The sequence below is a fragment of the Saccopteryx bilineata genome, chromosome 10 (assembly GCF_036850765.1).
Source record: "Saccopteryx bilineata isolate mSacBil1 chromosome 10, mSacBil1_pri_phased_curated, whole genome shotgun sequence".
Classification (NCBI taxonomy): domain Eukaryota; kingdom Metazoa; phylum Chordata; class Mammalia; order Chiroptera; family Emballonuridae; genus Saccopteryx; species Saccopteryx bilineata.
In genome coordinates, this window is record NC_089499.1 from 40,046,088 (window position 1) to 40,063,069 (window position 16,982).

The 16,982-nt window shown below is 34.2% G+C and overlaps 1 protein-coding gene across 2 annotated transcripts in view; it reads right to left on the reverse strand.

Moving 5' to 3' along the window:
* STAG1 (STAG1 cohesin complex component) overlaps positions 1 to 16,982 on the reverse strand; it is a 468,912-nt gene that overhangs the window by 91,717 nt on the left and 360,213 nt on the right. For both annotated transcript variants that reach the window (XM_066244489.1, XM_066244487.1), the window contains 5 exons: positions 12,707 to 12,799; positions 12,527 to 12,616; positions 12,174 to 12,377; positions 10,955 to 11,025; positions 8,823 to 8,910 (listed from right to left, as the gene is read on the reverse strand). In XM_066244489.1, coding sequence (XP_066100586.1) covers positions 8,823 to 8,910; positions 10,955 to 11,025; positions 12,174 to 12,377; positions 12,527 to 12,616; positions 12,707 to 12,799 — 546 coding nt within the window. The remainder of the gene's footprint in view (positions 1 to 8,822; positions 8,911 to 10,954; positions 11,026 to 12,173; positions 12,378 to 12,526; positions 12,617 to 12,706; positions 12,800 to 16,982) is intronic.

The following is a 16,982-nucleotide window of genomic DNA, read 5'->3' on the forward strand; positions in this document are numbered from 1 at the left end:
TTGTTTTGTTGTCAGTTTCTCTTGCTGAGCAAAAACTTCTTAGTCTGATATGGTCCTATTCATTTATCTTTGCCTTCACTTCCCTTGCCTTTGGAGTCAAATTCATAAAGTGCTCTTTATAACCAAGGTCCATGAGTTTAGTGCCTATGTTTTCTTCTATGTAATTTGTTTCAGGTCTTATATTTAGGTATTTAATCTATATTGAATTAATATTGGTACAGGGGGACAAACTGTAGTTGAGTTTCATTCTTTTGCCTGTGGCTTTCCAGTTTTCCCAGCACCATTTGTTGAAGAGGCTTTCTTTTCTCCATTGTGTGTTGTTGGCCCTTTATCAAAAATTATTTGACCATGTATATGTGGTTTTATTTCAGGGCTTTCTATTCTGTTTCATTGGTCTATTTTTCTGCCCATTCCATGCTTTTTTGATTATTGTGGCTCTATAATATAATCTGAAGTCAGGTATTGTAATGTCCCCAGCTTCGTTCTTTTTCCTTAGGATTGCTTTGGCTATTCAGAGTTTTTTATAGTTCCATATACACCTGATGATTTTTTGTTCCACTTCTTTAAAAAAAGACATTGGAATTTTGATGAGAACTGCATTAAATTTGTATATATAGCTTTGGGTATAGTAAATATTTGACTATATTTATTCTTCCTATTCAAGAGCAAAAAATATTTTTCCATTTCATTGTATTTTCTTCAATTTCCCTTAACAATGCTTTGTAGTTTTTATTATATAGGTCCTTTACATTCTTTGTTATGTTTATTCCTAGGCATTTTATTTTTTTTGTTGCCACCATGAAGGGGATTATTTTTTTGAGTTCGTTTTCTGATGTCTCATTGTTGGCATATAGGAAGGCAATGGACTTCTGTATATTAATTTTGTATCCTGTGACCTTACTGTATTAGTTTATTGTTTCTAGTAGTCTTTTTGTTGAGTCCTTGGGGTTTTCGATGTATAGGATCATATCATTTGCAAAAAGTGAAACCTTTACTTCTTCTTTCCCAATATAAATGCCTTTTATTTCTTTCTCTTGTCTGATCGCTCTTGCTAGAACTTCCAGCACTATATTGAATAAGACTGGAGAAAGTGGACAACCTTGTCTTGTTCCTGATTTTAAGGGAAAAGTCCTTAGTTTTATGCTATTTAATATGATGTTAGCTGATGGTTTATCATAAATGGCCTTTAATATGTTGAGATATTTTCCTTCTATACCCATTTTGTTGAGTGTTTTAAATATAAAATGATGTATTTTATCGAATGCCTTTTCTGCATTTATTTATAGGATCATATGGTTTTTGTTCTTTGTTTTGTTGATATGGTGTATTATGTAAACCATTTTACATATGTTGAACCATCCTTGTGATTCTGGGATGTATCCCACTTATTCATGATGAATTATTTTTTAATATGTTGTTGTATTCCATTTGCTAGTATTCTGTTTAGTATTTTAGCATCTGTATTCATTAGAGATATTGGTCTGTAGTTTTCTTTTTTTGTGTTCTCTTGGCCAGGTTTCACTATAAGAGTTATGTTGGACTCATAAAATGTGTTTGAAAGTACTGCTTCTTCTTCAATTTTCTGGAAGGAGAATTGACATCTTAAGAGTCTTCTAAGTCATGAATATGATATATTTTCACTAAGATCTTCCATTAGTGTTTTATGGTTTTTACAAATCTTGCACATATTTTATAAAATTATACCTAAGCACTGCATGTTTTGGGCTATTATAAAAAACATGTTTTAAAAATTTCAGTATCCACCTGTTCATTACTAAACATCTGGCTTTTAAATTTAGAAAGCAATAATTGTATATGATAAAATATCTAACAGTATAATGGTGTATAATTCAAATTAAGTTTCTCAACCAGCACAGATCCCTAGTTTTCCACTGAGAAAGCCACAGGTAAGTTTCTTATGTATTATCCCAGAAATAATATGTCAACTAAAAGGTATATACATTTACCTACCATTCTCCTCCTTGCCTTTTTCATTATACCTCTCCTCACATAGAATATTATAGCATAAATAATACCAACCACATTTTTTACAGCAGCATAGCATTGCACAGAATCAAAACTATCTTACCATTTTGAACCAGTCCTCTATATATATGTTATTTCAAGTTTTAAATTTTTATTAATAATGTCAAACATTTTTGTACCTACATCTTTGTATACTTGTCCAATATATATCTGTAGTCTAAATTACTAGAGCTACAAATATTCAGATGGAGGATACTTCCATTTTTAATTTTGATCACAGTAACAAACTTCTAAAAAGCTTATACCAATTTATCCTCTCAATGGTATTAGAGAGCGTATGCCAGTATTTAAAAAAAAATTCCAAATTCCAAAAGGTAATCTAATTCACGTACATGGTTAAGAATTACTGAATCAGAGCCTAGATTGGAGAGAGTAAAACAAAATAGTCAACTAATGTAATTCATAAGAGAAAATGAGAAATTAAACTAAGTGAAGGGTAGTAGGGCTTGCAAAATAATAACAAGAGCTTCAGGAGGTATAGTTAAAAAAAGAAATCAAGTATTTTGATTTTAAGAGTTGCTTCTAACATACCTTTAAATCCTCAGGACCTGACACTCAAAAAGATTTTTGGTCATATATGACTAAGTAGGTCATAAATTGGATGTGTCTCTATGAATGTGTGGAATGGAGGGAGTAGTCTCAAAGGGTTTTGATATTGCATACCCAAGGAATAGTCAGAAGTGTATACTAGAAATAATTTCTAAGCCCAGTCAAGGAACTAAATGTGTAGTCTTCCAAGGAAAGCATGACTCTGTTATTTATACAATATGCAATAACCTATTGTTAAATTCAACCCCTATATCATGTTCAGTCTAAAAATGCATATGCTGATTTCCAGAGCATGATGATAATCATATTAGCATTTAATCTCTCCTCACTATTTTCACTCAAGCAATACAAGATATATGGAAAATATAAAAATACAAAAATGAGCCTGACCAGTAGTGGTACAGTGGATAGTGTCGACCTGTGACACAGGTCCCAGATTTGAAACCCCAAGATTGCTGGCTTGAGCGTGGGATCATCAACATGATCCATGGTCACTAACTTGGCTGGAGACCCCTCTCCCCAGTTACAGAATGTATGAGAAGCAATCAATGAACAACTACTAGCCACAACTATGAGTTGATGCTTCTCATCTCTCTCCCTTCCTGTCTCTCTTGCAAAAAAAAAAAAAAATTTTTTTGTTCATTGTAATCAAGTAAACTAGTGATGCAAGGTTGCTTCAACATCGGAAAAACAATTAATGTAATTTACCACATTGTTACCACAGTAGATACAGAAATAGCATTTTACAAAATCCACTATCTATTTATGATTAAAAACCCTCAACAAAGAAGGCATAGAAGGATCTTGCCTCAACTTCATAAAGACTACATGTATATATATGATAAGCCCATAGCTAACATGATCATCAATGGTGAAAAGTTGCAGGGTTTCCCTCTAGAATCAGCAACAAGACAAGGATGCCCATTTTCACCACTATTATTCAACATAGTACTGGAAGTCCTAGCCAGAACAACCAGGCAAGAAAAAGAAATAAAAAGCATCTAAATAGAAAAAGATTAAGTAGAACTGTTACTATTTGTGGTTGACATGATACATCAGAAACCCCCCAAAAATCTACCAAAAATTAATAGAATAAAAGAATTCAGCAGTAAAGTAGCAGGATACAAAATTAATAAACAAAAACCTATCATGTTCCTATATACTAATAATGAACAATCAGAAGGAGAAATGCAGACAACACTCTCATTCACAAATGCACCAAAAATAATAAAACACCAGGAAATAAACATAACCATGGAGGTAAAAGACCTCTACCCTCAAAACTACATGACACTAAAAAAAAAAAAAAAAAAAAAAAATCATATATATATATATATATATATATATATATAGTGCTTATGGATAGGAAAAATTAATATATTAAAATGCTCAAACTATCACAAGCAATTTAGAAATTCAATTTAATTCCTATCAAGATACCTATATCATTCTTCTCATAAGCATAACAAATGATCCTAAAATTCGTATGGAACCACAAAAGATTCTGAATAGCCAAAGTCATCTTCATAAGAACAAAGTTGGAGATATAAAGTTCCCTGACCTCACACTACAAACTACTATAACAATCAAAACAGTATGGTACTAGTGGTACAGTGTATAGATAATGTATTATAAAATGGTATACCTGAAATCTACTTATTTTATTAACTAATGTCATCCCAATAAATTAAAAACAAAAACAGAAAACCAGTACGGCCCTGGCACAAAAATAGACAATGGAACAGAATAGAGAGCCCAAAAATAAACCCTTGCTTATATGGTCAACTGATCTACAATAAAGGAGGTAAAAATATTCACTGCAGCAACAATAATTGCTCTTCAACAAGTGGTGTACAGATACATGCAAAAACACACACACACGCACACACACACAAAACAAAGAAACAAAAAAAAACGAAAAAGAAAAAAACAAAACAAAACTGGACTACTCTCCCTTAAACCATATATAAAAATAAACTCAAAATAAGTTAAAGACTTACATGTAAGGTCTGAAACCATAAAACTCCTAGACTAAAATATAGGAAGTAAACTATCCGACATCAGTGAGTAATATTTTTGTGGACATATATTCTAGGACAAGGGAAACAAATAAAAAAAATATACAAATGGTACATCATAAAACTAAGAAGCTTCTGCACAGCTAAGGACACCTTCAACAAAACAAAAAGGCAATCTACTGACTGGGAGAATATGTCCACAAATGATATTATCAGTTGATACCCCAAATATGTAAGAAACTCAAAGAATTCAATAACAACAAAAAATGAATAATCTAATTAAAAATGAGCAGAAAACATGAAAACAGTTCTGTAAAGAAGACATATAGGTGGCCAGCACACTAAAAGATTTTCAACATCACTAATCATTAGAAAAATTTAATTCAAAACCATGATTAGATCCTAACTTATAACAGAAAGAATGGCTATTATTGAAAAATCAAAAAATAACATGCTAACAAACATACTGTTTGTGGGACTGCAAACTGATGCAGCTCCTATAGAAAACAATATGAAGATTTCTCAAAAAACTAAAAATAGATATACCATAAGACCTAGCAATTCCATTTCTGGGTATTTATCCAAAGAAAATGAGAACACTAATTTTTATAGATACATACATCTCTACGTTCACAGCAGCATTATTTATAGATAGCCAACATACTGAAGTAACCTATGTGTCCATTGATAAAGAAGATGTGGTAGATATATGCAATGGAATATTATGCAACAATAAAAATGAAGTTTTTTTAGAGAGACAGACGGAGAGACAGGAAAAGAGATGAGAAGCAACAACTCATAGTTGTGGTACCTTAGTTGTTCATTGATTGCTTTCTTATATGTGCTTTGGCTAGGGGGTTCCAGCCAAGCCAGTGACCCCTTGCTCAAACCTGTGACCTTGGGCTTCAAGCCAGCAACCTTTGGCCTGACCAGGCGGTGGCGCAGTGGCTGGAGCATCGAACTGGGATGTGGAGGACCCAGGTTGGAGACCCCAAGGTCGCCAGCTTGAGCGTGGGCTCATCTGGTTTGAGCAAAAGCTCGCCAGCTTGGACCCGAGGTCGCTGGCTTGAGCAAAGAGTTACTCAGTCTGCTAAAGGCCCACGGTCAAGGCACATATGAGAAAGCAATCAATTAACAACTAAGGTGTTGCAACAAAAAACTAATGACTGATGCTTTTCATCTCTTTCTGTTCCTGACTGTCTGTCCCTATCTATCCCTCTCTCTGACTCTCTCTGTCTCTGTAAAAAAAAAAAAAAAAGTTAGTGACCTTTGGCTCAAGCCAGTGACTATAAGATCATATCTATGATCCCACATTCAAGCTGGTGACCCCATGCTCAAGCTGGTGAGCCCACATTCAAGGCAGATGAGCCCATGCTCAAGCCAGCGACCTTGGGGTTTTGAACCTGGGTCCTCAGTGTACCAGGCCAATGCTCTATCTACTGCACCACCGCCTAATCAGGCAAAAAATAAATAAAAATGTGCAATTTGTGACAACATAAATGAATCTAGAGAACTACACTAAGTGAAGTTAGAGAAAGTCAAATACCATATGGTTTCACTTATATGTGGAAAATCTAAAGCAAAACAAACCAAACAAACAAAACAAAAACAGACTCATAGAAACAGTGACCAGAAGGATGGTTACCAGAAGGGTGGAACTAGGGCTGAGGAGATGGAAAAGAGGAAGGTAGATGATGAAAAGAGGAATGTAGATATAGTTAATAATGTTGTCATAAATTTACACAGTGACAGGTGACTGCCAGAATTAGTGGGGTGAGCCTGACCAGGTGGTGGCGCAGCGAATAGAGCGTCAGACTGGGATGCAGAAGACATCTCTTGGGTTCGAGACCCCAAGGTCGCCAGCTTGAGTGCGGGCTCATCTGGTTTGAGCAAAAGCTCACCAGCTTGGACCCAAGGTCGCTGGCTCAAGCAAGGGGTTACTTGGTCTGCTGTAGCCCCACAGTCAAGGCACATATGAGAGAGCAATCAATGAACAACTAAGGTGTCACAACGAAAAACTAATGATTAATGCTTCTCATCTCTCTCTGTTCCTGTCTGTCCCTATCTATCCCTCTCTCTGACTATCTCTGGGGGGGAATATTAGTGGGGTGATCACAATTAAAAGTGTCAAATTACTATATTGTACACCTGAAATGAGTATAACCAATATAAGATTGTATACCAGATATATTTAAATAAAAATAAATTAAAAGAAGAATATTTGTTTAAGAAGTTAAAAAAGTGAAAGAATATGTTACATAAATTATGTTCTCTTATTTAAAGAAATTGAAATGGGAAAATAATACATTTGCAGTGAAAACAGAAAACCAAAATAACCACAGATGACAAAACTGTAAGACTGTCACAAGTCAGTTCTAAGACAATAAATGATAGTGTAGTGAATTAAAAAATAAATTTAGATATAGTTATAATAACCAAGTGAAATAGAGTTGTGCTATTCATATTGTCCTCTTGAGGAAAATGTGAAAACCAAAAAAGGAACACCTTAACTCTATCATCCCCTCTCAACTCTGAAGCACAGCTTGAGAGTATCAGTGAATTATAATTATGCCATTACAAATTTTGAGATTGAGGGGATGAAAGTTGAAAAGTCAGCAATAAATGAAGAAAACAAGGTAAAATATTTAGCCTCTTTCCACAAACTACAATAAAAACACCTAACATAATCAGGAACATCTGTTATTAAGACAGGTTTATTAAAGGCCCTGGCCGGTAAATAAACCAGCTCAGCTGGTTAGAGCGCTGTCCCAAAACACCAAGGGTGCGTGTTTGATCCCAGGTCAGAACACATACGGGACCAATGGATGCACAACTAAGTGGAACAACAAGTGAATGTTTCCCTACTCCCTCGACCTTTCTCTCTCTGTCTCTCTAAAATCAATAAATTTTAAAAAGTTTTTAAAAAAATGATAGGCTATTACACTAAGTAGAGATAAACGAAATACATAGTGTTAGGTTAAAAAAATTAATCATAGCAATAATAAAGCATGTTTCTGTGATTATTTATTTATTTTTTTGTATTTTTCTGAAGCTAGAAACGGGGAGAGACAATCAGACTCCCGCATGTACCCGACCAGGATCCACCCGGCAGGCCCACCAGGGGGGCGACGCTCTGCCCCTCTGGGGCATTGCTCTGTTGCGACCAGAGCCACTCTAGTGCCTGGGGCAGAGGCCAAGGAGCCATCCCCAGCGCCCGGGCCATCTTTGCTCCAATGGAGCCTCGGCTGCGGGAAGGGAAGAGAGAGACAGAGAAGAAGGAGAGGGGGAGGGGTGGAGAAGCAGATGGGCGCTTCTCCTGTGTGCCCTGGCCGGGAATCGAACCCAGGACCTCTGCACACCAGGCCGACGCTCTACTACTGAGCCAACCGGCCAGGGCTGTAATTAATTTTTAATATAAAATTATAATTTGTTATAACTATTGAAATTCTTCTTGCTTTAGTATAATAATGTGTCATCTAAGTATTCTATATCATCAAAAGAAAATGAAAGAGATCACTCCTAAACACTACCTATATCTAATTATGGGGTGGTAGTTTGGTTTACTTCAATAAATGTCATCTGTGTACAAAATAAAACTCTTAAATTTTAAAAGCTAGTTGTTATTAATTAATATTAATTGAAACTGTTAATAATAAAATGGTTACAACTGTAAAATTAATTGTAAAAACTTGTTCATTAGCAAATGTTCTTTAATACAGCTATTCTAAATCTCTCCCAGACTAGAGAAAGTTTGTTGAATTTCTGCCCTTTCCACTCCAACTTATGTATGAATGTAAAACGTTCTACAATCTGCTAAAAATCGCAGACTTATTTAACTATGTATGGTTCTACAACAAATACTAATACTTAAGGCTTACTATGTATTATCTGCACCTAGAATAGTTCCAGGAACATGGCATGATGAGAAATTTTCATTATACTGAATTAATCAAGTTTTAAAACTGCTACTATAGCAATATTTTTCCTAAGAAAGTAATGTTTACCTTAACATTAATATTTTGAAAACATTATAGCAAAGGTTTTATACTTTTTTAAACAGTAACATTGAAACACTATGGCAATAATTCTCAAAGAGGATGGCTATCTTAAAAAATTATCAAGTACTTTAAGGCTTTAGATAATCCTGTGTGATCTCAAAAAAGCTTTGATTTCTCAAGAGAAATAGAAGGAATATTAGTAAGCTCCTACCTGTTCTGGCATAGCTCCATGTTCAATTCCAGTCTTCAGTAATCTGTAGCAATTACCAAAGAGATCCCATTTTGTGAGATCATGAGCGCTAAAATAAACAAAAATGTATTAATTTTATTTTAGAGTAAAGGAAAATTTATTTTGAGTTCAGTTTCAGTGATTGGAATAAAAAAAACTTCACTTTCTTATGGAATTGAAAAAGTTCCATAAAGGAAATGTCTGAGTGCCAGAAAGGGAGGGAGGGAAGAAGGGAGGGAGAGAGGGAGAGAGGGAGGGAGGGAGGAAAGAAAGAAGAGGGTAATGAGAGTAAGAGAATAAAGGGGTGGAGAGAGCCCAAGCTGATCTTAGAAATTCATTAAAAAAAATCAATAACAATTAAACTTTATACATTTAAGTGAAGATTATTACCAGATGGTCAACCTAAGCTCATATTCCATAGATGGGTAACCTCTCTTCTTTTCAGTATATTTTAAAATCCACTTACACACTGTAATTTAAAATACCTTTTTTTGACAAAATCAGGGGAAGGGAAACATGGCAAAACTTTATGTAGCTATTTACATGGTCTGAGGACTTTTTTTGTGTGTGTGACAGAGACAGAGAGAGACAGATAGAGAGAGGGACAGATAGGAATAGACAGACAGGAAAGGAGAGAGATGAGAAGCATCAATTCCTCTTTGAGGTACCTCAGTTATTCACTAACTGTTTTCACATATGTGTCTTGACTGGGGGAGGCAACAGCATAGCAAGTGACCCCTTGCTCAAGCCTGCGACTTTGGGTTTCAAGCCAGCGAACTTTGGGCTCAAGCCAGGGACCAAAGGTCATGTCTATGATCCAACACTCAAGCCAGCAACGCTGTGCTCAGCTGGTGACTTCAGGGTTTCGAATCTGGGTCCTCTGCATCCCAGTCAACGCTCTATCCACTCTGCAACTACCTGGTCTGACATGGGCTGAAGACTTCTGAATAATATAAAGCTGACATTTTAAATTATTTTGAGCTTCACTACTAAAAATAGTAGATAACTGGCTGTCAACTTTTCTTTTCATATGTCTAAATATTTTTAAAAATAAGCTTTTTCCTACATGAAATTCTAAAAAATGCAATTGTATATAAAGGTGTTTAAAAAAGGCTTAGATTTTAGACAATGCTTTACAATCTGAAATATTCACTGATGTAAGTGCTACACCTAAACATTCTTTTGAAATCAACGTTCTCTATTTTCCTTTTTTGTGACACAGAGAGGGACAGATAAGGACAGACAGGAAGAGAGAGAGATGAGAAGCATTAATTCTTTGTTGCGACTCCTTAGTCTCCTTAGTTGTTCATTGATTGCTTTCCCATATGTGCCTTGACCAGAGGGCTACAGCAGAGAAAGTGACCCCTTGCTCAAGCCAGCAACCTTGGTCTTAAGCCAGTGACCATAGGATCACATCCATGATCTCACACTCAAGCCAGTGACCCCATGCTCAAGCTGGTGAGCCCATGGTCAAGCCAGATGAGCTCACGCTCAAGCCAGTGACCTCAGGGTTTCAAACCTAGGACCTCCTTGTTCCAGTCCAATGCTCTATCCACTGTGCCACAGCCTGGCCAGGCTCCTTTCTTTATGGAGAAGATAAAACATGCCTTACTATAAGGGACATGCAAATTACAATTTGAAAATGACATTTATTTCCTTAAATAAGCCTTTTATCCTTAATTCAAATTTGTTACTGTCTATGTAAACAAACAAGAATAATTCAGAAATAAAAGGTCACAGATAAAGCTTTCATGTCTCTCCTCAAACCATTATTTCTCATTTAGTAAGATTTTTAAAAGCTATCAAAATTATATCTATAAAACTCTGGCTTATAGAATTAACTCATCAAATTTGTTAAAAATACAGATGAACTTAAACTTTTACAGTGTGCACTAATTAAAGGAAATGATAAATCTTACTCCGTAAGTAACCATATTATAATAAAACCCCATAAGTTATCTGGAGAAAATTGAATAATGAAGAAAAAGATCACAACACCTTGATATTACTCTAAAATTTCCAATTGTTATATGGATGCTAACATTATAAAATGTCTGTTTTATGCTGACTAATCTATGTTGTTCACTGAATCTACTTTAAATATACCCACGTACTTGTGAAAAGAGGTTAACCGCTTTAATGTAGAAAGAACATTGTAAATATCATCATCATCAGCTTCTTCTCCCTATAAATAAAAAGTAGATATCACCTCATTACCATAACTTAATTCATCCTCAAATTCAACACTGAAGTCTATTAATACTGCCTAAATAAAAGTTGTTTTTATTTTATAAATAATACAGATTTACTGTTGGTCAGTAACAAAATACAAATAAAGCAAAAATAACCCCCCAAAATCAAAGAAACCCATAATTTCAACACTGAGATAATTTTTGCATTTTAAACATCATAACATGACTTTATATACTTTTATTTTTAAAAACATTTTTTCAAATTGATGAGAGAGAGAGAAAAGTATTCAGCATTTATTTATTGTTCTACTTAGTTATGCATTTGTTTATTAGTCGCTTCCAATATGTGCCCTGACTGGAATAGAACCCACATCCTTTGTGTTTCAGGACGACACTTCTGAGTATACTAAAGGTAGAGCCTGTCTACCTTTCTGGTTAATACTTTAGAATTCTTTAAAATTATTCAGTGAAAGGGTATGTATATATGATAAAATTTTATTACCTCAAAGATTTTACTGATTGTCAGTTACTTTTGTAGGTTTTAAAATATCACAATGAAAAATCAAAAATGGGTGAAAACAATTTTAAAAGTTGAAATTAAAAGTAGAGAAAAATCAGTTACATGGATTAAAAAGTAGATTATATCAGCCTGAAACTCAAAAGCATAGAAAAGTTGGGAGGCTTCAAGAACGCGTTCTATACACTGAAGAAAGGACAGGATGTGAGAATTACAAAATAATTATAAAAATAACCAGTTGGAGATGCTTGCTGCTATCCTGAGCACTGGTAATCACTGATCCTTTATAAGCACACAATTTTTATGTTTTCTTTTAGCATATTATAATAATTAGTAATAGTAAAATGCAAATTAGGCTCCAGGAATAGAAAATAAAAAATGATTTAAGGTAAGCCAGTCCTTAAAATTTTTTTTTCTTAAAATACCGAAAAAACCAGCTTGTATGAAACAAAATTTTAAAATAAAGCTCAGATTGATCTTTAGAGGATGAACAATTGCAATAATGATGCTAAATTCTGAAAAGTGTAAAGAACTCTAAAAAATTTTATTTTAAAATTTAAATAATTTACACACTCAGCTACCTTGAATAATTAGCCAAAATTGTTATTGAACTTTAAAACATACCTCTTGCAATAGATCTTCCACAGAATGATTGAATCGATCTACAAACTCATCAATCAGCTGGCTTCGAGCTATATCAACTCTGTTCTGTATGGTATACTCTTCACTGCATAAGATGCTATAGGTTTTACTACAGGCTTCTAGAACATCTGATTCCACATGTTTCTCCACAACAAACTTAATCTGTTTTAATAAAGCATCTAGATGCTGAGGAGGGAAAAAATATGATATTGATATTAATACCAAAAAACAAAAATAAGCATCTGCGAAATAACCTATATGATCACAGAAAATTAAAATAATTCAGTTATTAAAACTGAACACAATAGCAGAATTTTAATTTCATAGTGTCTTACCTTTTCCATTCTACCTGTGCTATAAATTTCTAGATCAAAATACTGTGGAATTTGCAGCAAGTTTGCTACCTTCTCTGCATCTGCAGAATACTAGGAGGAGAAGAAAAAAAGAAGTAACTAATAGTATAGTGTAATAAGCAAACTTGAAATATTATTACAAAAATGTAAATGAAACTGTACCTTTGATAACAACATAGGAAGTGTGATAATAAAATGCTCAGTCAATTTGTTTCTATCATCTATTTGAGTTTTCCTTTCTTTGGCAGTTAGCACCTGGAAACAAATTTTAATGGGCAAAGAATAAGAGTGTTGACTTTGGGTGATGGGTGCACAACACATTCAACAGTTCAAATGCTAGAGAAATGTTTACCTGACACCTGTATACTCTTACTGATCAATGTCAGCCCACTATATTTAATTTTTTAAATACAATTATTTTAAAAAGAGTGTTAAGTACTAATTTATAAATCGATAATGTTACACAGAATAATGAAGCACTGACAGATAATTTAAATGAGAATTTAAAGAGGAGCTTAATAAACTATTTACCAAAATAAAGATTTCTAGTTTCATGCAAACTTCTTGTTAACATGTATACTACCTTACTAATAGCTACTTATTTAAGTATCTTACAAAAATTACTACTCAGATTAAATGAAAACAAAAATACTTTTAGAAAACTACTTATGAATATAAAAATACTGGAACCAATGAAGAAATAATTTTTCTAGAATTTTAATCTCAGTATGTTAACAGTGATCTTCCTTATGTTAAATATACTTTTATAAAAATACTTAGGAATTAATGCTTTTTCAATACCATTAACAGCCAATCATTTTCACTTATTTTTATAGCATATACTCCAGTGGTCGGCAAACTCATTAGTTAACGGAGCCAAATATCAACAGTACAATGATTGAAATTTCTATTGAGAGCCAAATTTTTTAAACTTAAACTATATAGGTAGGTATATTCCTTATTGAGGTAGCGCCCGCACGTGGTATTTTGTGGAAGAGCCACACTCAAGGGCCAAAGAGCCGCTTGTGGCTTGCGAGCCGCGGGTTGCTGACCACTGGCATATACTAATATCCTTGGAATCATTTACATTTGGTTCTCCTTGGAGCAAAGCTCATAAAACTGTTAGGAAATAAGACAGAGATATAGCCTGTGGTCACTGAACAAATTCAAGCTGATGATGCCTATCACTTTAGCCTGTATTCAACTATATAGTTAAATCATAGGTGATTCCAAAAATAAAATATTAAAATGCAAGCTCAGTTAAGATAATCACTTCTCCAAAGTATTCCGCATTTTGTTATTTTGAAGAGCCTTACCATCACTGCGTTTACAGGTTTAATAGACCAGAAATATTCCAATATAAATTGACACTTTATTAATGTGAACCTTACTCTTTGAGAATATGTGAAAGAAGAAATAGGGCCTCCTATATGATTCTTCCTCCAGGGACTTGATTGTTTGTCAATTCCTTACACATTTAATCATTTTGGAATGATCTACCAAGTATCATGTTTAGTTTTGTATAAAGCAATCAAATGGATTATATATAAAGTAGAATGTATGTTGGAATATATTCAGAATATTGAGAAATCTTAATATTCATTTTACAATGTATAAAAGGTCTAAGGAAATGGGAAATTGCTATCTTTGATCAAATGACCATTAAGTCAGGAACTCATTCAATCTTCATAATATCTCTGATGGGATAGCAAAAATGGCATGATGCTTATGAAAAGACAATTTGCTAATAGCTAACAAAATTGTATGCATATTTTTCTTTTGATCTGGTGATCCCACTTTAGCAATCTATCCCATCAACACACCTGGTACTTTATAAAATGATACAAGATTATTCACTACAAATTATTTCTAATAGCAAAAGACTGGCAACAACAAAAAGACTCTCAATAGTACATCCACATAATGGATACCATGCAGCCACAAGGGGATGATGATCTCCAAATAAAGTTACAAAGTGATAAACAGAATACAGGTACTGTTAAATGAAAAAAGTTACAGAACACTGTTATAAATTACAATCTTTTGTAAAAGATTGAGAAGGAAGAAGATGGAGAGTAAGAATACATATCTATGTGTGTGTGTGTGTGTGTGTGTGTGTGCACGTGCGCAGACTTCTGTGTTTATATATGCAAAATGAAACACTGAAACAAAAATGGCTATGATAGAAATGAGGTATAGAGGGAGATACATTAGAAAGACTTGTCTGAATACATATTTTCACATGGTTTTGATTTTGTAACTATGTAAATGTTTCACATATTTTAAAAAAATGGGAACAAAATCAAGGAAGCAATTACCCTGCAATGATAAATTTAGGTCAGAAATTGCAGTAGGAATATGTTTAATTTAAATACATACTTTTATATAGAAATATGTATTTCCTAGCTCTGTCTACTCAAAGTGCCTAGCAGAAATGATAACCAATTGACTATGAGCACTCTTAGTGCCAAGATTTTGATTTTTAAACAGTGCTCTATTGAAAGGAAACAGGACTGGTTGAAGACTCCTATGCCTCAACAAGCCTTCAAGGTGACTCCCAATGATCCCGGCCTCCAAGTATTCATGCTCTTCTAGGGTCTCTTCCACAATGAATAAGGCTGATATATATAACCAACAGGAAACAGTGAAAGTGATGTTGTTTGACTTTTTTTTTAAAGAGAGGGAGAGAGCCTGACCAGGCGGTGGTGCAGTGGATAAAGTGTCAGACTGGGACACAGAGGAATCAGGTTCAAAACCCCGAGGCCACCAGCTTGAGCCCAAGGTTACTGGGTTGAGCAACGGGTCACTTGTTCTGCTGTAGCCCCCTGGTCAAGGCACATATGAGAAAGCAATTAATGAACAACTAAGGTGCCACAACGAAGAAGAGACACTTTTCACTTCTCTTCCCTTCCTGTCTGTGTGTCCCTATCTGTCCCTCTCTCTGTCTCTGTAAAAAAAAAAAAAAAAAAAAAAAAAAAGAGAGAGAGAGATAAAGAGACAAAAGGGGAGAGATGAGAAGCATCAACTCAGAGTTGTGGCACCTTAGTTGTTTGTAGACTGTTTCTCATACATGCCTTGACTGGGGGAGCTCCAGCCTAGCCAGTTGACCCTTTACTCAAATCAGCGACCATGGGATCATGCCTATGATTCCACGCTCAAGCTGGCGACCCTGTGCTCAAGCTGGTGAACCTAAACAATGTTCTAAAAGTAAGCAAAGAAAGTGCTCTAAAAATTGGCCCGAAGAGGCTCTCAAAGTTGGGACAATACATATTTTTAAAACTTTTATTTTGGAAAATTTCAGTAACACTCATTCTGTCATTGTTGCATCAATTTCCCTGAAGGTTTTTTTTTTTTCCCCTGGAGCATTTTAAGGCAATTCTTGGTATAACATTTCAAGCATAAATATTTTATTGTCTCTTAACAGAGAAAGACTTAAGAATAAAACTTACCACCTCCAAAAAATTAAATAATTCCTTAGTATCATTTCATACCCACTCCATAGTCCCACCCACCCAGAGGCCATGTTAATCTTCTCTGTATCATTCTAATTTCAGTATATATGCTGCCAAAGCAAGCAACTTTTCAGTTTTCTTAATCTCTAACTTTTGGATTCTTTCCTATACCTGTATATTTAATGTAATTTTTTATATGGCTGAATTTTTGCCAGCCATTTTGATATATGTAGTTATCTGTATATCTTATGTCATTTTTTGTATTTGTTCCTCCTTTACTGCTTTCTTTGGGGCTAAACATTTCTGAGTGCGTTGTTATAACTTCTCTGTTGATATGTGTGATTGCTTTAGGAATTACAATATACTTCTTTAACTTATTACAATCAACTCTAAGTTAATATTGAGTTAATTACAGAAAAATATAGCAATTTTTCTCCAGTCTAATTTCCTTTACATATTATTTTAATATATCTCATGTATCTATATATCATATAACCTTAATATCACAGCACTATACTTTTCACTTTAAATAATCTGTGTCCTTTTATAGAAATTTAGAAAAACAAGAAAATATATAATATACATAGCTTTTTACATCCATCACATATTTACTATTTCTAGTACACATCATTCCTTCCTGTTGATTCGAGTTATTATCTGATATTTCTTCTATGGCAGGTCTTTTAGCAACATGCCTCTCAATATTGTTCACCTGAAAATGTTCACCTTCATATCTGAAAGATAATTTTACTGGATTTATATTTCTTTTTTCTTTAGATTTTATTTATTCATTTTAGAGAGAGGAGACAGAGAGAGAAAGGGGAGAGGAGCAGAAAGCATCAACTCCCATATGTGCCTTGACTAGGCTAGCCTGGGGTTTTGAACCGGCGACCTCAGCATTCCAGGTCAACGCTTTACCCACTGCACCACCACAGGTCAGGTGGATTTATATTTCTTGGTTGGCAATTTTACTGTCCTTCAGCAAA